The 23,330-nt window shown below is 40.0% G+C and overlaps 1 protein-coding gene across 1 annotated transcript in view; it reads right to left on the bottom strand.

Moving 5' to 3' along the window:
- Nucleotides 1–404: 404 nt before the first annotated feature.
- The window catches only part of col21a1 (collagen, type XXI, alpha 1), a 155,474-nt gene continuing 132,548 nt past the window's right edge, over nucleotides 405–23,330 (bottom strand). The window contains exons 24-30 of the mRNA XM_060924923.1: nucleotides 23,046–23,090; nucleotides 20,380–20,412; nucleotides 19,736–19,882; nucleotides 4,314–4,368; nucleotides 2,838–3,038; nucleotides 1,785–1,862; nucleotides 405–1,397 (exon numbers count right to left, since the gene is read on the bottom strand). Coding sequence (XP_060780906.1) covers nucleotides 1,210–1,397; nucleotides 1,785–1,862; nucleotides 2,838–3,038; nucleotides 4,314–4,368; nucleotides 19,736–19,882; nucleotides 20,380–20,412; nucleotides 23,046–23,090 — 747 coding nt within the window. The 3' untranslated portion in view covers nucleotides 405–1,209. The remainder of the gene's footprint in view (nucleotides 1,398–1,784; nucleotides 1,863–2,837; nucleotides 3,039–4,313; nucleotides 4,369–19,735; nucleotides 19,883–20,379; nucleotides 20,413–23,045; nucleotides 23,091–23,330) is intronic.

Raw genomic sequence — 23,330 nt, forward strand, 5'->3', positions numbered from 1 at the left:
ATATTATTTAATTATGCATTTCCAGTGTTTGTCACATGGTGTTCTTCACCAGATAGTTCAGCATGCACAGTGGGACTTTCTGAGACTTCTAATGTTTTCATCACTCATATAAACCTTAATAAACCTTTTTTTGTGAGCTGCCTTGTGAATCTCATCGACTTTTACTTTAAGGCTACTCACATCATTTTGCTCACAAAATTCTATATTTAATAGCGGATTTTGTGGTCTTGTATAATAGCATACTTATAACAGATAGTACATATTTATCATTAGCTATAGCCCTTACCAAATAAATGACAGAGAATGTAATAAAAAGGGGCTTTAATTAATATTCTCAACAGTGAATTAGAAGTCACAAAACACAAGAATATTTTAACATTTCAAAAAAATCTTGAAAATGTGGCATTTTTATCCTTTTAAGAGAACAATGAAAACAGTAATTTAAAAACTTTCATAACTGTTAAAAAGGCATTGAGGGGGGATAAAAAGTTCATGGTGCCTAACAGCAAAACAGCTGCTTTATGCAAAGCTCACATCTATAATTATTATTAATAATAATAATAATAATAATAATAATAGGGTATAATCTGTCTCCCATGACAAGGTGAAATGAGGCAAGGAAAAATGAAGCATCATTTAACAGATTAGCAGACTGTCCATTTTCAGCATGCAAGCTTATGGTTTACATTTTAAATCATGAAAAAAGTGTGACATCAAAATCCTGAAAACGTACAAAACGCTGACTAACTACTCGGCTGATAACATGAACGTGTTAAATAAGGCAAAAGAAAATCCTACGGGATGGATAAGCTACAGACAAACACTGGAGGGTGCTAGAGAGTCAGGAAATTAGTAGTGCTATGTGTTCACTTGAAGGTCTGTAAGCATTTAAGTGCTGCAGACACTTCATGCTACCGTTTGTCTGATGTGTTTCACCCAAAGTAACTTTTAGTTGCGATTCTGATTGCGTTCTTTAGGTTGATGAGAGAAAGTGAACGGGGACAGTTTGAGATGTCGAGAAACCATGCCATGATCCATACACACAGGGATGCATTTCATTATTTACACTGTTAGAGGTACTTAATGTCTCCATGCCTGAGAGACACCCTTCAAAATATGATCGTCCTGAGTTCGTAAATGTTGTCTGCAAAGTTTTCTCTCATTCTCTGAGCACCAAATCCAGACTGGCCTGTTTCATCCAGGGTTGTTTCAATAGTTTGGCCCTTTAACAAAAGGGTCCCTTCTTAAAACTGCACCATAGCACATGGATGGATGACACACACCTGGTGACCCAGGTTCTCCCGGATATCCCCTCTTCCCCTCTTTTCCATCCCGCCCAGGCAAGCCTGGTGTGCCTGGATGACCAGATTTGCTGATACCTGGGGGACCCATTGGACCTAGAAAGAGAAAAAAAAATACAAACAGTATTAATGTCATTCAGTATCAAGACTCTTGAGTGCCATAAGTTCTTTGGGGCACATCTAGTTTGATTCCAGGTAATGTAGCACATGAAACATCAAAGAGTAAAAGTACTGGTGGTTTAAATTGAATATAGTCTGTTTTTGCCTTGTCCATTTGAAAAGAAATTGCTCCCTTTACTGTTTCCACATTAACTAACATCATAAAGAATGATTACATTAATTCCAATTCATGCTTTAAGCAATATTGTACACAAAATAAATAAGCATATTTTAAACTATTGTTTTAGCAAAATTTTATTGCTGTTTTAGTTTCCAAGTAGAATATGGCCATCAATTTATTCATTGTACAGTATACATCCTTGCCTGGAAGTCCTGGTTGTCCTGGGTCTCCAATTCCTGATCGTCCTTGATTTCCTTTTTCGCCTTTTTCTCCTGGATCGCCTGGAAAACCCGGCCAAAAAATGTTAGTGCATAAGCACATGCTGGGAAAATAGTCTTTTTTTCCCCCCACTGACAATTTTTTTTTTTCATGTAATGGAAAATGATTTTATTCCAGAATATATACAATTATCTTGTGGTAAACTGAAGGATTATTATAATTATTAGAATAATTAGAGTATTGCCGCTCCTTATCACAAATGGTAGCGGCATTGCCTGTAAATAAACCTGTTTAACCTATGTTTTAAAGCCAGAATATGCCCAACAGTTAAGCTTGTGCAATAGTGGCTGGAAGTTTGGGAATTTTCCCAGGACCACCAAAAAGCTACTGTTGGGCTCTTGACCAAGATCCTTAACCCTCATCTGTTCCAAGGTCATTGTACAATGTCTCAACTTGCAGCGTGACCCCAGCTTCCGTTCTAGCTGTAATATGAGTTTTGGCCTGGGAAAACCTTTCACATGGTCAAATTTTGACAATTTCAACTCTATATATAGTTCTGAAAGCTTTCCTGAACTGAAACCTCTGTCTTACATATCTCAACTCCACTGAAAGACGCCTGGACTGACTCTACATTCGGAACCTAGTCTTCTGATGGAAACATAACATGCCAAATACAGAGTTCAAAGTTTACAATGGGGAATGATCAGCCTCATCAAAATCAGCCTCTGTTTTATCACCGGCGGTAAAAGTCACTTGCAGCATTTAAACATGAGCCTCATCATCTCTTCACATGACTGATTTCTGTTTGTCCTAACATCCTTGGAGAAATCATCCACTGCTTAGTTTCGTGAGTCCTGTACTGTTGGCTAATTTTACTTTTTATTAACGTTTTTAAAGGCTATTTAAATATATTAAAATTTGTCAGGTGTTATCTGTTCAGAGTGTGGAAGCTGCTGTGTGATATGTGAGCTTAGCAGTGACAGTGACTTAAACAAGCATGAATTGTTTAAAACATAACAATGGCCATGCCTTGTTACCTTTCATGCCAGGAATACCAGGCTGTCCAGGTAAACCTCTGTGTCCTGGCAATCCTTGTGATCCTGATGCTCCGGGAAAACCTCTGGGACCATGGGGACCTGTTGGTCCTGTTGGCCCAGGAGGTCCCAGCCTTGAATGGCAGCGTTCACAACTTCTCTGTTGACTGTGTTGGGTGCTAAGAAGTAGTGAGGGAATCTCTGCTGCAAATCAAAGAATTGTGTTTGCCATCAGGCGAGACAAATGAAATGACAATTACATGAGAACTTTTCTTGATGGTCACACTGGCAAGTGACAGCTAGCTTGTTTCTCGTGGGAAAGTAACAACTATTACTACTACTACTGTTGTCACTTATGGGTATCTGGCTTTTTTTTGTTCAATTTTTGAATATCAAACAATTAATAGTAACTAATTGCAGGTAAGAACTAAAGTTGTGAGTGGGAACCTGAAGAAACATCAGTCCACATGTGATTCCTCTGGTCCTAGGAATCATTCAATTCATCTGTATGGTTTTGGCACTTCACCATGTTATACTGGTTTTGGATAAAATTGAGAACATCTCAATTTCAAATCTTATATTTTCATGTTGCTTGTTGTAATGATTGCTGCTGTGGATTTGTCATGCGTGAACTGTATATCAAAAATAAATGGTGTCCAGTTGCTTTGTCACTCAGTACTGTGAACATAGTACTTGACTAGAGGTGGAATGCATTGAGCACATGTCAAGAACATTTTGCAGAACTTTGTAAAAAAAAAAAAGGCAAAATATTTAGCTAACTGTTTACAATCCTATCATGCAATGCCAAGGATAGGCCATATACCCATCATAACACTACCAGTGTTTTGTCATTAGTAGCTTACATCTGAAACCACACCAAGGCATGGTTGCCCATTTTCACAAAGTGTTTTTGTTTGTTTGTTTGTTTGTTTGTTTGTTTGTTTGTTTGTTTAAGGCACATGCATGATTTGCTGTTGTAATATTGGCATGGCCAAATTTGGTTGGAACCCCCCAGTATGCCTACAACTGTGGATTTTTGACTGTTGGCTTTTAAAATAAAAGCAGTGACATTAATCAAGTCTCTGTGTTTATGACCCTATGACTAAAATAGTGAAATAAAATCTATGTATCAGAGAACATGGAAAATGTATTTGTTGTAGCCATTTTTTTCAACCAGTAAAATATCAACATAAACTCCTAAAATTGGTCATGAAGTGACCAAGTGAACTTGTTGTTTCAAACAGATGTGATCACCTTTTGTGATGCGTTGTTCATTCAAAAATGGACATAAACCAATGCAATTAAAGATAACATTATTAAAAGTTGAATAGCTGAATGGTTCTGTGCAAGTTAAGTTGTAACGTTACAAAAAACAATCATTGGTTCACACCACTTACTTATTCTGATTTTGTTGAATTTTCTGTGAGAAAATGCAATTTGGTGTGCTGTTGATTTTTTTGTGTTATCATGAATACTCACATCGAAGGACGTCTCTGCATATCTGCCGAATGTGTTGCTCAGACAACTCTCTCCCCTGCAAGAACATGGCTTATGACAAAACTTAAAAAGTTCGAGAAAAATTTCCTGGAATATCAGTATCATTCTAATATTCTTTTTTACACAAATGTTATGAATTGTACATGCAATAATATTAGCCACTATTTTCATGATCATGACACAAGCATAAAAAATTTGCAGCAATAAATTTGAAGAGTCTATTCTTCTTAGAATTAGTGAATTCATATTTCAGTACTAGACAATGGTACAGGACTTGCCTGAATTAAAAAAAAATAATAATAGATTTGGTCTCGAGTTTGAACTTTGAGGAGGCCTTGACATATGGTATTGCTCAATCTTTGGACAAGGTGGATCTTGTGGATTTTGAAAGTTACCCCCACTGTTGTGGTTCTCCATCTACATTAGCTTTCATTTCTAATTATGAAAATTGCAGTTGAGCACAAATGAGGACAACTGAACTTCACCAAGCAAATTCAGTCATCATATAACACACATTCTACCATGTTCTGCACCTTTGATTATACTGATTACAGGTAATCAAGCTAGTTCCAGGACTAGTCTAGTAAAGACTAGTAGTCTAGACTTTACTAGACTAGTAAAGTTTTTTTTGATCCTGTCTTTGAAATTCTGTTTGTGCCATGTCTGGCCATCACCTGTTTTTTTTTCTTCTTTTTTTTGTTTGCCTGTGTGCTTTTAATAAACTCCTTTCTGCTTTTATATCTGTCTGTCGCCTGCATACCCAACAACGATAAAACATCTGCAGCTCTGTAAAAAATTAAGAGACCACTTCAAATTTTTTTTTTTTAAATCAGCATCTCTATGTATGGCAGCAGTTTCATTCCAGTGTCTGCGCTGGAATTCCAACACAAGCACACCTCATTTTACTTAATGAGATACTGATTAGGTGATCACCTGAACCAAGTCTTATTTAACGAGGAAAAGTATAAAAATCACTGCTGTGGTCATCACGATCCTCTTGCAATAGGACAAGTTTGGATAGCAAAAACAGTGCTAGTAGTACCTTAAATTTAATTAGAATACAAAAATATCTGTTCATCAGGCCAAAAGAGTAAAAAAGAAAAAAGTTTTGAGTGAGAAAAAGAAGGGTTTGATTCTGGGTTTACTGGCAGAGAGATACAGTGAGCATCAGGTTGTTTCCATCCTCAAAATTTCAACGACAGTAGCTCATAAGAATGAGGTCAAGCAGGAGACATTGGGAACAACAAAGTTACAGACTGGCAAAGGGCAAAAACGACTCTCCACTGACTGGGATGATCGTCAACTCCTTTGAACGTCACTCAACAACTGTAGGATGATGTCAGGTGACCTGCAAAAAGAATGGCAAATGGCAGCCGGGGTTAAGTGCATGGCAAGGACGATTCAAACCAGGCTCCTGTGGGTGGGGTTGAAGTCATGCAATGCTAGAAAAAAAAAAATCTTCATCAATGAAAAGCAAAGACGAGCCAGGCTGAGATTTGTTAAAGACCATAAGGACTGAACCATAGAGGACTGGAGTAAGGTCATCTTCTCAGAGTCCAGTTTTCAGCTTTTCCCATCACCTGTTCGTCTAATGGTTAGACGGAGACCTGGAGAGGCCTACAAGCCACAGTGTTTCACACCCATTGTGAAATTTGGTGGAGGATCGGTGATGATGGGGGTGCTTCAGCAAGGCTGGAATGGGGCAAATTTTTGTTTGTGAAGGACACATGAATCAAGCCATGTACAAAGTTATCCTGGAAGAAAACTTGCTTCCTTCTGCTCTGACAATGTTCCCCAACTCTGAGGATTGGATTTTCCAGCGGGACAATGCTCTATGCCACACAGCCAGGTCCTTCAAGGTGTGGATGGAGGACCACAAGATCAAGACCCTGTCATGGCCAGCCCAATCTCCAGACCTGAACCCCATTAAAAACCTCTGGAATGTGATCAAGAGGAAGATGGATGGTCACAAGCCATCAAACAAAGCTGAGCTGATTTAATTAGTGGCATTAAGTCACCCAAGAGCAACGTGAAAGACTGGTGGAGAGCATGCCAAGATGCATGAAAGTTGTACTTAAATGTCAGGGTTATTCCACCAAATATTGATTTCTGAAATCCTAAGTTCAAACATTAGTATAGTGTTGTTTAAAATTTAATATGATCTTGATTTTCATGCATTATTCAAGGTCTGAAAACATTTAATCTTTTTTTGTTATTTTGACCAGTTTGTACAATTAAATGCTCTGTGACAATATTTTTTATGTGGAATTTGGGGGAAATGTTGTCAGTAGTTTATGGAATAAAACAATATTAATGTTCTTCAAGCACATGCCTATAAATAGTAAAACCAGAGAAACTGATAATTTTGCATTGGCCTCTTTATTTTTTCCAGGGTTGTATGCTTAACTGTCCAGGATGAAAGGACACCCATGGAGTAAAACTGCCTGTTCACATCCCAGCCTCTTTGTGTGGCTTGCACAAGGGTGAAACCTTCCTCTTTGGGCCCAGATGTAGCAATGGCTGGAGGTTGTCAGTGCCCTTTGATGCATTTTGTTTATTATCTTTATAGACTGGATCCCTTGTTCATTGTAATTAAACTTGCTGCCCTGCAAGTGTGAATCACTGTATGATGACTATTTCCTCCAGCAACAGATGTGTTAGTCAGCATTGGCACTGTCAGATGTGAAGGGTGGCAGATGGTCATGGCAGAGGAATTCAGTGCCTTTCTGATCTATGAACTGATAGAGCTCAACTGTTTTGTTCACTTCTCTCTGAAGCATCATCCAATTTGGTGTGAACCCTGTGCAGGGGTTTGGTGAATTTCTGTATGCTGCTGTAAAGAATGGCAAGTGTTGACACAGTCATGTTTGTTTTCATCCACATAGCATGTTTGATCTGGGGATCTTGAGTTATCTGAAAAACCTGTAATGGTCTGTTCAAAGCCAAAAGTGACAGTCAAGTACATTATTCCTGAATTGTCTTTTAAATTAAACTATTGCAGGCAATTTTCATCTTGGTACATAGTACCATTAACTTGAAGCATTAACATATTAAATATCCTGGAGCTATGACGGCACAGCACAAATAATGCAGCTGGAGGGATGAGAGTAAAGAAGAAATGTTACTTTTAAAGTTGGGTAGGACAGGGTTGTGGTCAGGCAGTTTTCTAAACCCAAGCTTCAACACTTGGGTTTTATCTCAATAGAACTCCTTCATACTTTCTTTGGAGCTAATATAATATGCTGCGAATTTCAAAGAAAGTCTTTGCAAAGTGACAGTGATGGTTGCAAAGTCTCAGGAAGCTTTGAATTTTCAAGAGCCCTTTGGATAGCTTCAATCTCTGATGTCATGGACAAGATTTCACTGTGGGGTTCGATGCCTTCACCATAACAGGGTGTCTCAAAAATAGAACCTCATCCTGCAGGAGATGACACTTGGACAGCTTAAAGTGAGACAGCCTTTCGATTTCATAAAATCGGTGAAATTTAGTTCCCTCTGAAATTTGGTCATTGTGATATATGTTTATTTCTGTAATATCTTACAAAATATCAGGCCATTCTGTGGCTGTGAAGTTATTTAATTTGAGGGGATTAAAGCAAATAATGTGTATGAAATCACCTACTTCGCGCAGTCAAGCAGACAAAGGAAGTCCGTGTGCGCATGCACAGGTTTACCTTTGACCATGCACTGACAGTTACATCATTCTGTCAGTAAACGAACAGCTGATCACACCGAGGTGCACGATGACGGCCGATATTTATTAGTTTGCTCCTGCGTTTCCTTTCCTTCACAACATAACGTCTTTTCTTCTCACTTTCCGTTACTGTAGTCGGTCTTTGACATTTCATTCGTACGCTCACATCCTCCATTTTTCTCTCCTGTTTCAAATTTGTATCCCAGAATGCCTTGCACGAACAAGGAAAGCCCACCACGTGATGCATGACATAGTATCTTGAATTGGGTCATGGTGAAGCAGGAAAAAATAGCAGAGAATTTAGGGCCAAGTGGCCTGAAATTCATTAAATGTTCTATTAGGCCACACCAATTCAATTAGTTGGTTCTCGGAATCGCCTCTTGAAGAAAATGCAAAATGAAAATAAATAATAAACTCGAACTCAAACTCCCGCCAACAGAAAAGGTCACGTGACATCGAAAACCAATCAAATCGCCCCTTTCACTTTCGATAAAGACTTGTGGAAGAAACATGCCTGTGGAGGGGAGTCCTGCAAAGCCTGTGTTTGTGATTGTTAGGATATTCAGCGAACAGAAGCGTAAAATCTTTGACAGGTGTGTTGAAATTCTGTTTACTGGTTTGCCTGTATTGTTTGGTCTATTTCCACCGCTAATTTTACCATCAGAGCATTTTTTTAATTTTATTTTTATTTTGCCCGCTCGCTTCATATTTTTCCTGAAAAAATCCAAGAACCAACTAATTAAATTGGTGTGGCCTTAGGGGGAAAAAAAAAAAAAAAACTAATAAAATTGGAAGTCTGTGATTCAATTTCAGTAGCTTCCAGTCCACTAAACAAAAATAATTGGGTGTCAGGGAAAATTATTTTTATGACCTACACGTGAAAAATCTGAAAGGCAGTCTAGCTTTAAGCTTCAGCCGATATGAATTCATGCATTCTCAGACCACCTCAAGATTTGACATCAGCTGTCATCAACATCAAGCTTACTCAATTTTAGTGATTTCAAATAGTGATTAAGATATTGAACATTTTCTTTCTTTGTTTTAAAATGTTGAAAATTGCAAAACTTTATTTTCCTGTTTAAAAAAAATGTGGTCTTTTCTACAACCGTAACTCAGGAAAAAAAGTTGGGACGGTATGGAAATTGCAAATTACAAAATAAATAAAATAAACAGTGATTTTCTAAATATGCTTGAATTGTATTTTACTGCGGCGGCACGGTGGTGTAGTGGTTAGCGCTGTCGCCTCACAGCAAGAAGGTCCTGGGTTCGAGCCCCGGGGCCGGCGAGGGCCTTTCTGTGCGGAGTTTGCATGTTCTCCCCGTGTCTGCGTGGGTTTCCTCCGGGTGCTCCGGTTTCCCCCACAGTCCAAAGACATGCAGGTTAGGTTAACTGGTGACTCTAAATTGACCGTAGGTGTGAATGTGAGTGTGAATGGTTGTCTGTGTCTATGTGTCAGCCCTGTGATGACCTGGCGACTTGTCCAGGGTGTACCCCGCCTTTCGCCCGTAGTCAGCTGGGATAGGCTCCAGCTTGCCTGTGACCCTGTAGAAGGATAAAGCGGCTACAGATAATGAATGAATGAATGAATGAATGTATTTTACTGCAGACAGTATGAGACGGCTGGGGGTAATTTAGGGTTATTAACCCATTTAATCCCAAATTTTTCCCTGCAAAATAAGTGCATGCATTTCATTCCTTAGACCTCACTAGTACATAATATGTATGATTTTTTTCATTTTATGTTGGTTATGTTAATGAAAATGTAGGTAATATACTCAGCAACAATTGTTGCCAGTGGGAAACAGCATAATCGAAATCTGCACAATTTTTTCAGAAAGGGTTGTCTGTGGCTTTTGAGTTATCAACCAGATGTATTGAGGCCATTATCTCATCAAAGTGGTTCCTTCTCATTGCATTTGAGATGGCTTCATTGTAGACATCAGGGTCATATGACCAATACATGTGCCTCCATGGCACAGAACTGTAGCCAGATGTGAGCAGAATCCCATAGAAAGTCAGCAACTCATCCATGTTCAGATCAAGTGCCTTCCCTTTGGTTTGCATTGAATATGCGTTTGACATCTCAACAGTGAGCTCTCTCAGAGTAGAAGGATACATCAGCAGGAACAAATCAGCAGGGTCAGGTTTGGTTTGTTTGATGCAATCTGCTGCAGTTGGGCCATAGGCCACAAAAAATCTGGTATATTGGATGTGGCTGGTCATCAAGATCTTTCAAAAACCCTGTCCCTATTTTGCTTATTTTGTAGGGACTTTTTCTGTTTTTTTTATTGCGTTTCAGGGTTTCGTTTTCATCTGAGCATCTCCTTTTACTGCGCTGTGGGGTATCAGTAACCTCTGGGCATCTTCTTTTTCGGCTTGGTGCTGTGGGAGACACACTAGAATCAAGGGATATTTTCTGTTTTGGGGTTTCATTTTCCTCAGGACATCTTTTTTTTGGTAGTGGAATCTCATTTTCCTCAGGGAGTCCCCTTTTTTGGCTGGACACTGTGGGAGACTCACCAAATAGTGGCAATGGGTTTTCTTCATCACCAAATGCTGCAGGAATTAGAGGTGAAAGGGTGGGGCCATTGGGGGGACAGAGAGGGTCTGGGAGTAGGTCTGGACTAGTCAAGATGAAATTGTCCTCATCCACCTGATAGGTCACTTCTGCTTCACCATTTAGCAATCTAGCAGGCAAATGGCCTGTTTCGCCTTGGTACTCTCTATCTGAGCAGTCGCTATCACAGTCACTTTCAATTGCATCTTTTTCAACTGTAGGAATGACTGCGATGTAGCATACATCACTTAGGGGTTCCTTAAGGTCTAGGAGATCCAAAACCTCTGACAGTTTTAAGCTGTGTAGAAAAAAATCCCCCCAAAAAAGAATAAACACCTAAAACCTAGCCTAGCATAAAACTTGGAATAACACTATGGCTATGTTTTATGCTAGCGGCAACAAATGTTGCCATGCTTATATTTACTCTTCTTATGATCAAAATATGCATGAAGGCACATAGTTCTCATTATATATCAGTAGTAGACCCTTTTAAAAGATGCATGTTGAAAATATTTTAGTTATATCTGTACATTAAGGTATTTTACTTACTTCCTCTTGTAAAAGTTTGAGCCAGACATCTCCTTCTGGAGGTGCAGGCAGGAAGTAAAGAGGCCTTGTCATGTGACCATTCACACTAGTTACATGGTATTGATATAATTTATTGGAGACAACTTATTATTTCATTTTAAAACTTAAATTAGCTACCCAAAGTCAAACCAACACTTCAAGAGATTTCAGAAGTTAAAAAAAAAAAGTATGGCAACTATTGTTGCGGCGGCACGGTGGTGTAGTGGTTAGTGCTGCCGCCTCACAGCAAGAAGGTCCTGGGTTCGAGCCCCGGGGCCGGCGAGGGCCTTTCTGTGCGGAGTTTGCATGTTCTCCCCGTGTCCGTGTGGGTTTCCTCTGGGTGCTCCGGTTTCCCCCACAGTCCAAAGACATGCAGGTTAGGTTAACTGGTGACTCTAAATTGACCGTAGGTGTGAATGTGAGTGTGAATGGTTGTCTGTGTCTATGTGTCAGCTCTGTGATGACCTGGCGACTTGTCCAGGGTGTACCCCGCCTTTCGCCCGTAGTCAGCTGGGATAGGCTCCAGCTTGCCTGCGACCCTGTAGAACAGGATAAAGCGGCTAGAGATAATGAGATGAGATGAATGAACTATTGTTGCCAGTGGGATTAAATGGGTTAATGAAGTTAAGCATTTAAATAATGTGATTTGAAACCAGTGATGTCAACAGGTGATTGTAATCAGGAATTGGTACAAAATCAGTATCCAGGAAAGGCGCAGTCTTTGATGAACAAAGATGGACCGAGAATCTCCAGTTTGCCAACAAATGCATAAAAAATATTGAAATGTTTAAAAACAATATTCCTTAAAGAAATATATGAAGGGTTTTGGATCTTTGACCCTCTATAGTGTATAATATCATTAAATGATTCAAGGAATCTGGAGGAATTTCGGTGTGTAAAGGGCAAGGGCACAAGCCTAAGCTGAACACCTGTGATCTCTGATTCCTCAGATGATACTGCATCAAGAACCGTCATTCATCTATAGCTGATATAACCATATGGGCTCAGGATTACTTTGGCAAACCTTTGGCAAACACTACAATAGGGAGTTACATTCACAAATGTCAATTAAAACTTTAGGCTTCCTTTTTGCACAATAATGTTAACTGTGTCCAGAAGCACTGTCAACTTCTCTGGGCTTAGAGGCATCTAGGATGGACCATCACACAGTGGAAATGTGTAATGAGGTCAGATGAATCAGTATTCCAAATCGTTGTTGAAAGAAATGGATGCCATGTTTTCCTGACCAAAGACGAAAAGGACCATCCAGACTGTTACCAGGAACAAGTCCAAAAGCCAGGGTCTGTCATGGTATGGGGTTGAATCAGTGCCCTTGGCAAAGGTAACTTTCACTTCTGTGATGGCAGCATTAATGCAGAAAAGTACATTTGAGATTTTGGAGCAACATATGCTGCCTTCAAGATGACATCTTTTCCAGGGATATTTTAGCAAGACAATCGAAAATCACATTCTGCACACATTACAAAGGCATGGCTGTGGAAGAAGAGGGTGTCTGTCTCCTCTGTCCCCAACAGAGAACGTGTGGAGAACGTTGAAATGAAAAATATGAGTTACAACCCTGTACTTTTGCACACCTTACAATCTGTTTGCAGGAAGAATGGGACAAAATAGCATCTGCAATGCTTCATCACTTCATGCTTTCAGTCACAGAACATCTTTTAAAAGTGTTGTGCAAAGGAATGGCAGCGTTATAAAGTGCTAACGGCTTTACCATCCCAACTTTTTTGAAATGCGTTGCAAGAATCAAAATTGAAATGTGTCTATTTTGAAAAAACTAACATTTCAGGAGGTGAAACATCAAGTAATCTGCTGTTGTTGTGAGTGCAATACAAGTCAAAGATTATTTACAAATCATTGTTTTCAGTTTTAATTTCAATTTTGACATATCGTCCAAGCGTTTTCTGATTTTGGGTTGTATGTGGTCTCAACTTTTTGGCTTCACTCTATATGCAATGAGTAGCATCACTGAATTGTCCATTTCCAGACAACAGACCTACTGCAAACTCAGTTGAAGTTTCCTTCTGTTGGCACAGTTCATAATGCTAAGCAGTCTGTGACTCATCAGGCTTCTATGAAAGCTGCTCTGAAAACATGTCATAACCCTCTCTGATATGTTCTGGGAGGAAACAGAGAAAATGGATAACAGACAGTCTTGCAGGCTCTTGCAATCTGTCCACCCTCTAATCCCAAGTTGAATGCTGCCTCTGGGTCATTCTTTCAAAGGAACAAAGAAATCAGCCCACTCATCCTTCCCCACAAAGATGGCAAGAAGCCTTGGCTCATGCAGCATGTAATGAATTGAGATGGACCCTGGGATTCAATAGTGTAGTGCTCCTCTTGTAGGAGCCTGCTATTCTAAGTACAGGATCATGCTGTATGATGGCTGAGCCTTATTGGTTAACAGGCCTCCAGTCCTACCAGAAATACGTGAGGAAACTGATGGCTCTGTGAAAGGCCCTTCCAAATTCCACCATGTGGGGCTGAATGAGCGCATGCTGTCAGAACATGTAAAGCTCCAAGACAAAGAAGCTAGATGAGATTACAGGAGTTACCCCATGAATGAAGTGTTGATTGGAATAGGGGATGAAGTAGACTCATTATTTGAATATTCAGACTGCTTTGATTGGGACTCAAAGCTGGTACAGAAGTTGGACCTGCTGGGAATGAACACTTCTCTGTAATTGGATCCTGGACTTCCTGACTGACAGGCCCCAGTTGGTTTCCATAGGCTACAACACCTTTGGGGTCCTCAGACCAAGCGCAGACACCCCCCAGGGCTGTATGTTCAGCCTGCTACTGTTTACTCTGCTGATGCATGACTGTGCTGCTCAGCACAGATCAAACAACATCAAGTATGCAGACGACACAACAGTAGTGGGTCTCATCAGTAACACTGATGAGTCTGCATACAGAGCAGAGGTCAAACACCTTGTGGAATGGTGTCGGGACAACATCATGATTCTTAATGTCAAGAAGACTAAACAGATGATTGTTGACTTCAGAAAGAATCCTGCTGCTCACTCCTCACTGCACATCAATGGCTCCACTGTTGAAACAGTCAGCATTGTGAAGTTCCTGGGCGGGCACATCGAAGACAACTTCTCCTGGACCCTGAACACCACTGCCATCACCAAGAAAACTCAACAGCATCTGCACTTTCTGTGAAAGCTGAAGAAGGCCAGCTTCCCTCCTCTTATCCTGTCCTACAGTGCCTTGCAAAAGTATTCATACCCCTTGAACTTTTTCACATTTTTCCACCTTACAACCATGAACTTTAAAGTTTTTTATTGAGATTTTATGTGATAGACCAACACAGAGTAGCACATAATTGTGAAGTGAAACGAAAATGATAAATGGTCTTCAAAATTTTAAACAAATAAAAATCTGAAAAATGTGGTGTGCATTAGTATTCAGCCCCCTGTACTGTGATACCTCTAAATACAATCCAGTGCAATCAATTGCCTTCAGAAGTCATCTAATTAGTTAATAGAGTCCTACTGTGTGTAATTTACTCTCAGCATAAATACACTTGTTCTGTGAAGGCCTCAGTGGTTTGTTAGAGAACACTGAAGAACAAACAGCATCATGAAGACCAAAGAACTCACCAGACAGGTCAGGGATAAAGTTCTGGAGAAGTTTAAAGCAGGGTTAGGTTATAAAAAAAAATATCCCAAACTCTGAACATCTCCAGAAGCACTGTACAATCCATCATTCAAAAATGGAAAAAGTATGGCACAACTGCAAACCTACCAAGACATGGCCGTCCACCTAAACTGACAGAGCGAGCAAGGAGAACACTGGTCAGAGAAGCAGCCAAGAGGCCCATGATCACTCTGGAGGAGCTGCAGAAATCCACAGCTCAGGTGGGAGAATCTGTGCACAGGACAACTATAAGTCGTACACTCCACAAATCTGGCCTTTTTGGAAGAGTGGCAAGAAGAAAGCCATTGTTGAAAGACAGGCACAAGAAGCCATGTAGGGGACACAGCAAACATGTGGAAGAAGGTGCTTTGGTCAGATGAGACCAAAGTTGAACTTTTTGGCCTAAATGCAAAGCACCATGTGTGGCAGAAAACTAACACTGCTCATCACCCTGCACACATCATCCCCACTGTGAAACATGGTGGTGGCAGCATCATGCTATGGGGATGCTTTTCTTCAGCAGGGACAGGGAAGCTGGTCAGAGTTGATGGGAAGATGGATGGAGCTAAATACAGGGAAATCCTGGAAGAAAACCTGTTGGAGGCTGCAAAAGACTTGAGACTGGGAAGGAGATTCACCTTCCAGCAAGACAATGACCCTAAACATACAGCCAGAGCTACAATGGAATGGTTTAGATCAAAGAATATTCATGTGTTAGAATGGCCCAGTCAAAGTCCAGACCTAAATCCCATTGAGCATCTGTGGCAAGACTTGAAAATTGCTGTTCACAGACGCTCTCAATCCAATCTGGCTGAGCTTGAGCTATTTTGCAAAAAAGAATGGGCAAAAATTTCAGTGTCTAGATGTGCAAAGCTGGTAGAGACATACCACAAAAGACTTGCAGCTGTAATTGCAGCAAAAGGTGGCTCTACAAAGTATTGACGCAGGGGGGCTGAATACTAATGCACATCACATTTTTCAGATTTTTATTTGTTTAAAATTTTGAAGACCATTTATCATTTTTGTTTCACTTCACAATTATGTGCTACTCTGTGTTGGTCTATCACATAAAATTTCAATAAAAAACTTTAAAGTTCATGGTTGTAAGGTGGAAAAATGTGAAAAAGTTCAAGGGGTATGAATACTTTTGCAAGGCACTGTATATAATGGACATATATGGATGTATTGACATCCTTCTACAACCCCGATTCCAAAAAAGTTGGGACAAAGTACAAATTGTAAATAAAAACGGAATGCAATAATTTACAAATCTCAAAAACTGATATTGTATTCACAGTAGAACATAGACAACATATCAAATGTCGAAAGTGAGACATTTTGAAATTTCATGCCAAATATTGGCTCATTTGAAATTTCATGACAGCAACACATCTCAAAAAAGTTGGGACAGGGGCAATAAGAGGCTGGAAAAGTTAAAGGTACAAAAAAGGAACAGCTGGAGGACCAAATTGCAACTCATTAGGTCAATTGGCAATAGGTCATTAACATGACTGAGTATAAAAAGAGCATCTTGGAGTGGCAGCGGCTCTCAGAAGTAAAGATGGGGAAGGATCACCAATCCCCCTAATTCTGCGCCGACAAATAGTGCAGCAATATCAGAAAGGAGTTCGACAGTGTAAAATTGCAAAGAGTTTGAACATATCATCATCTACAGTGCACAATATCATCAAAAGATTCAGAGAATCTGAAAGAATCTTTGTGCGTAAGGGTCAAGGCTGGAAAACCATACTGGGTACCTGTGATCTTCAGGCCCTTAGACGGCACTGCATCACATACAAGCATGCTTCTGTATTGGAAATCACAAAATGGGCTGAGGAATATTTCCAGAGAACATTATCTGTGAACACAATTCACCGTGCCATCCGCCGTTGCCAGCTAAAACTCTATAGTTCAAAGAAGAAGCCGTATCTAAACATGATCCAAAAGCGCAGACGTCTTCTCTGGGCCAAGGCTAATTTAAAATGGACTGTGGCAAAGTGGAAAACTGTTCTGTGGTCAGACGAATCAAAATTTGAAGTTCTTTATGGAAATCAGGGACGCCGTATCATTCAGACTAAAGAGGAGAAGGACGACCCAAGTTGTTATCAGCGCTCAGTTCAGAAGCCTGCATCTCTGATGGTATGGGGTTGCATTAGTGCGTGTGGCATGGGCAACTTACACATCTGGAAAGACACCATCAATGCTGAAAGGTATATCCAGGTTCTAGAGCAACATATGCTCCCATCCAGACGACGTCTCTTTCAGGGAAGACCTTGCATTTTCCAACATGACAATGCCAAATCACATACTGCATCAATTACAGCATCATGGCTGCGTAGAAGAAGGGTCCAGGTACTGAACTGGCCAGCCTGCAGTCCAGATCTTTCACCCATAGAAAACATTTGGCGCATCATAAAACAGAAGATACGACAAAAAAGACCTAAGACAGTTGAGCAACTAGAATCCTACATTAGACAAGAATGGGTTAACATTCCTATCCCTAAACTTGAGCAACTTGTCTCCTCAGTCCCCAGACGTTTACAGACTGTTGTAAAGAGAAAAGGGGATGTCTCACAGTGGGAAACATGGCCTTGTCCCAACTTTTTTGAGATGTGTTGTTGTCATGAAATTTAAAATCACCTAATTTTTCTCTTTAAATGATACATTTTCTCAGTTTAAACATTTGATATGTCATCTATGTTCTATTCTGAATAAAATATGGAATTTTGAAATTTCCACATCATTGCATTCCGTTTTTATTTACAATTTGTACTTTGTCCCAATTTTTTTGGAATCGGGGTTGTACCAAGGGACCATTTGAGAGCGTTTCCTCTGCCTTTACATGACTGTCTGGGTTGGGAACTGTAACATTGCTGAACAAAAGTCCTTGCAACAGTTAGTGAGGACAGCAGAGAGGATTGTTGGGGTCCCCCTCTCACCCATCTCCCAAATCTATAAGAAGCACATCATCCACTGTGCCAACAGCATAGTGCAGGACAAGTCCTACCCATCACATGCACTGTTCTCCCTCCTGCCATTTGGCAGAAGGTACCAAACAATATTGAACCATCACTGCCAGACACTACAACAGCTTCTTCCCCCAGGCAGTCAGAGTCCCCAACTCACTGTTACCCCCGAAGAACTGACAGTAGTCAAACAGTTCAAACTGAATCTACAATTTTCTCATCCATTTGCGCACACATGCACAATGCTCACTTTGCACCTGGCTTGTCTTGTTTGTAATATCCTGGTACAACTTGAACTCTTGCCTCTTGTAATTTTGCACTAAAATGACCATTTGTACACACATGCACAATGCCACTTTGCACCAGTCTTTGTCTTGTCATTTATGTTTATTGTACTTGGATAGCTACCGTATATAGAGAGTTATTTATATACCTTGTTTTGTAACCTTTCTATTTCTCTATAAATGCACCATGGGGAGCCTGAGGGAAATGGACATACCGTATATGGATGTAGTGACAAGAAGGCTACGTTCACACTGCAGGCTGAAGTGACTCAAATCCGATCTTTTCGCCCATATGTGACCTGTATCCAATCTTTTATTGACAATATGAACGACACAGATCTGATTTTTTCAAATCCGACCCAGGCCGTTTGGATATGTGGTCCTAATTCCGATTCCTATCCGCTCTTTTCATATGTGACTTCAGTCTGAACCACCAGGTCGCATTCATCCGACTTACACGTCATCAACAAGCCACAAACGTCACTATTCTGCGCTGAAGTAGGCGGCGGGTCTCTTAGAAAAAGTTACAACAACATGGCGTATAATCACGGGCGCAGATAGAGGGGGGGGGACTCGTCCCACCCAGATTTAAATTCACCTCGTTCGGTCCCCCCCACTTATAGGGAGGAAAAAACGTCTATGCTGTCTTTTTTGTATAAGGCAAACCTCACGGAAAAATCAAAAGACTAATTACCATTCGGTTTATTGAGGTGCACAGCAGTGTATACATAGTTGCAGCAACTCACATAAAACAAAGACTGATATTCGGTTGGTTGAGCTGCGCAGACTGCACAGGTTGCGAGCTCGAGCTTGGTTGCTATGGTTACTAACAACAAGTTTGACAGGCATATCGGGGTTGGGGTTGGTTTGCTGGCAGCTTTGTCCCCCCAGTTTTTTGTCCCTCCCAGTTCAAAAAACGTATCTGCGCCCCTGCGCATGACATCAATGCGAGGGACGCTTCGGGCTGTGAAGGTTCAGAATCTTCTCAATGGAAGGACGCAGAGGTTAGGGAGCTGATTTCCATTTGGGGGGATGCAGCTATTCAAGCTAGATTGGATGGGTCATACCGCAACCGGGCGGTTTTACTTCCGTAAACACTGGCCATGCTCACTGCGTGTGACGTCGTCATATCCTGCAATGCGCATGCGGAACACTTTTAGGTCGCTTTTCGTTCATACTGAGGATCACATACAAGTCGCATATATTTGTTAATGTGAACGACCTCACAAAAAAATCGGATTTCACAAAAAAATCGGAATTGAGCATTAAGCCTTGCAGTGTGAACGTAGCGTAAATCTCTCTTGAATCTTGTATGTTTCTGACGAGTGGATGTATTTGGATTAATGCTGGGGCACCTGTTTGATTTGATGTTCCATGTCAGCTGTTCTGTTCACTGCAGGTACTGTGTCTTTTAGAAGAGTGTGGGTGATGGTCTTTTGTTAAAAATGTTTTGTGAAGACTGTTTATTACAACAACTTAATTGTTGCAAGTTACAGGACCTGAAGTACCAATGGTTTCAGTGCTGAGGCAATGTAGTCCAGTATACATCCACATAAGAACAGAAAACTTTCTTCTTATTTACTAGTAGAGTCACTATTACTTTTCTCATGATACTATTTTCATGTAATGTCTGTGTTTGGTTGCAGCAATTCAGAAATATACATAATACTTACAGGTCGTCCTACGGGTCCAGGTGGTCCAGGTTGTCCAATGTCCCCACTCTGTCCTCTGGATCCAGGAGGACCAGGCTGTCCTGGCAATCCTGGCTGTCCTTGGTGGCCTATATGTCCCATCTGGCCAGGCTCTCCTGTTGTCCCTTTCTGACATGCACACAAGCACAGCCTCAGCAAAATAAAATGGGCTGAAAGTTTGTAAAAAATAATTTAGCAGAAACACTTTTGTTCATCTTTAATTTTTATCTTTTTGTTTGGCCATTTTATGATGCATACATAAAATGCATGTTGTATTACCTTAAAGCAAAGTAATAGAATATTTGGACTAATATACACATGTCCCTCTTTTTTGTCTCCCTCTAGAACCAGCATAGTTGGAGGCATGCAGCTATGAGATGTTAAACTGGTGCTAACTGAGTAAACTGGGATGTATGCAATTTGTAAGTCTGTTTTTGAAAATATGAGTAGAATCTTAAATCAACTATGAGCCAAGTGAACTTTTCTTCTTTTTCCTGGCTGGACAGTGGCATTAAAATAAGAACCAGAATATGTGAACTGAAAAATAATTTATAGAAATATAATATTCAGTGTAACCATTGTGTTTAAAACTACTTTTTTTAATATGCACACAAATATTAACTCACCTCTCCTTTTTGTCCTGTCAGCCCAGTTAATCCCTGGTCAAGAAGAGGTGTAAGTCATAAGTCATGTAGCGAAGAACCATAAGGGCCCAGTCCCACAATACTGATAACTATAACTATACCTATAACCACAACTATGGCTATACCTCTGCCAGAAATTAGTTCCAGTCTGGAGCAGTTACACCACAACTATAATTCAGACTATATCAGTTGGTCCTGCCACTCAGGTAAATACATATACGTGGTTGTTTGTTTAAAAAATTACCTGATTGGTCAGATGTCTTACCAAATCAGGTCGAGGCCTGGAGAAATTGCTCCAGAAACAATCTCACCAATGCCGATAAACCCAGGCCTGGGCTGTACCATGGTGCTTGAAAGTTTGTGAACCCTTTAGAATTTTCTATATTTCTGCATAAATATGACCTAAAACATCATCAGATTTTCACACAAGTCCTAAAAGTAGATAAAGAGAACCCAGTTAAACAAATGAGATAAAAATATTATACTTGGTCATTTATTTATTGAGGAAAATGATCCAATATTACATGTCTGTGAGTGGCAAAAGTATGTGAGCCTCTAGGATTAGCAGTTAATTTGAAGATGAAATTAGAGTCAGGTGTTTTCAATCAATGGGATGACAATCAGGTGTGAGTGGGCACCCTGTTTTATTTAAAGAACAGGGATCTATCAAAGTCTGATCTTCACAACGCACGTTTGTGGAAGTGTATTATGGCATGAACAAAGATTTCTGAGGACCTCAGAAAAAGCATTGTTGATGCTCATCAGGCTGGAAAAGGTTACAAAACCATCTCTAAAGAGTTTGGACTCCACCAATCCACAGTCAGACAGATTGTGTACAAATGGAGGAAATTCAAGACCATTGTTACCCTCCTCAGGAGTGGTCGACCAACAAAGATCACTCCAAAAGCAAGGTGTGTAATAGTCGGCGAGGTCACAAAGGACCCCAGGGTAACTTCTAAGCAATCAAAGGCCTCTCTCACATTGGCTAATAGTCATGTTCATGAGTCCACCATCAGGAGAACATTGAACAACAATGGTGTGCATAGCAGGGTTGCAAGGAGAAAGCCACTGCTCTCCAAAAAGAACACTGCTGCTCATCTGCAGTTTGCTAAAGATCATGTGGACAAGCCAGAAGGCTACTGGAAAAATGTTTTGTGGACAGATAAGACCAAAATAGAACTTTTTGGTTTAAATGAGAAGCGTTATGTTTGGAGAAAGGAAAACACTGCATTCCAGCATAAGAACCTTATCCCATCTGTGAAACATGGTGGTGGTAGTATCATGGTTTGGGCCTGTTTTGCTGCATCTGGGCCAGGACGGCTTGCCATCATTGATGGAACAATGAATTCTGAATTATACCAGCGAATTCTAAAGGAAAATGTCAAGACATCTGTCCATGAACTGAATCTCAAGAGAAGGTGGGTCATGCAGCAAGACAACAACCCTAAGCACACAAGTTGTTCTACCAAAGAATGGTTAAAGAAGAATAAAGTTAATGTTTTGGAATGGCCAAGTGAAAGTCCTGACCTTAATCCAATCAAAATGTTGTGGAAGGACCTGAAGTGAGCAGTTCATGTGAGGAAACCGACCAACATCCCAGAGTTGAAGCTGTTCTGTACGGAGGAATGGGCTAAAATTCCTCCAAGCCGGTGTGCAGGACTGATCAACAGTTACCGGAAACATTTACTTGCAGTTATTGCTGCACAAGGGGGTCACACCAGATACAGAAAGCAAAGGTTCACATACTTTTGCCACTCACAGATATGTAATATTCAATCATTTTCCTCAATAAATAAATGACCAAGTATAATATTTTTTGTCTCATTTGTTTAACTGGGTTCTCTTTATCTACTTTTAGGACTTGTGTGACAATCTGATGATGTTTTAGGTCATATTTATGCAGAAATGTAGAAAATTCTAAAGGGTTCACAAACTTTCAAGCACCACTGAGGTATCATTATCGGTCTGGTGTGACCACCAACCACATAAACTGCAGGGGACCAATTTGTTTATAGTTCTCATTATAGTTGTAGTTATAGTTATCAGTATTGTGGGACCAGGCCTTAAGCAGTGTAGACTTTGTCCTTGGTCCTGCACTAGAGGTTTGTGTGTCCTTTGTAACTGTGATTACAGTGGGCTATTAATGTCATTATGTGATTTATCAAACCTGTTTTCTCTAACCTACCTGCTTTACGAACATTAAATAGTTTGGACTTTTCGTACATTTCTCACATTTCAACATCACAATAGCTACAGTTGTTTAAAAGCCCAAGGCTATGGGCTATAACTTCTTGATATTCTTCTCAGGACACAGCCCTCCAATTTACGGTAATTACCAGACTGGTAATGTTCTTGTTATTGGAACCTAGAATTACCTTGATTGTGATCATCAGTAATTAAAGAATGAAAATATTCACAACTATGGGTTTCTCATGGCACAGAAAGAATTGTATTATTTGCCTAGAAGTCCTTCCTTTCATCTTCCACTTTTGTTGATGAATGTATACCTGTGAAGCTATTACATACTGATAATGCTTTGTTATATTAATTATATTTTGATAGCTGTTACCACGTTAATGCAGAACTTGCCAAATATAATAATGTAATCATTATGTAAAGTATAAATGTGAAACATATATCAAGCTTACATTGTGACCAGGTTTGCCTGGATCTCCTTTGTCACCTTTCAACCCCTGTTGAATTGTTGAAAAGAACATTTCAACCAGTAAAGAGGAAGAGTATTTCAAATGATATATTGTATGCAATATATAACAAAATACTGTAGCACATTTTGAACAAGAATATTTTTTAAAACTGTGCTCAGAATTGTGTGCACAACTTAATGCAGCTGCAAGATACTAAATCAAGATTGTGAAATTGTCGTGTGTATGTGTGTGATATAAACTATTTCAGCCTGCTTTTCATTTGCTCTG

This window comes from Neoarius graeffei, chromosome 7 (assembly GCF_027579695.1).
Source record: "Neoarius graeffei isolate fNeoGra1 chromosome 7, fNeoGra1.pri, whole genome shotgun sequence".
NCBI classification, from domain to species: domain Eukaryota; kingdom Metazoa; phylum Chordata; class Actinopteri; order Siluriformes; family Ariidae; genus Neoarius; species Neoarius graeffei.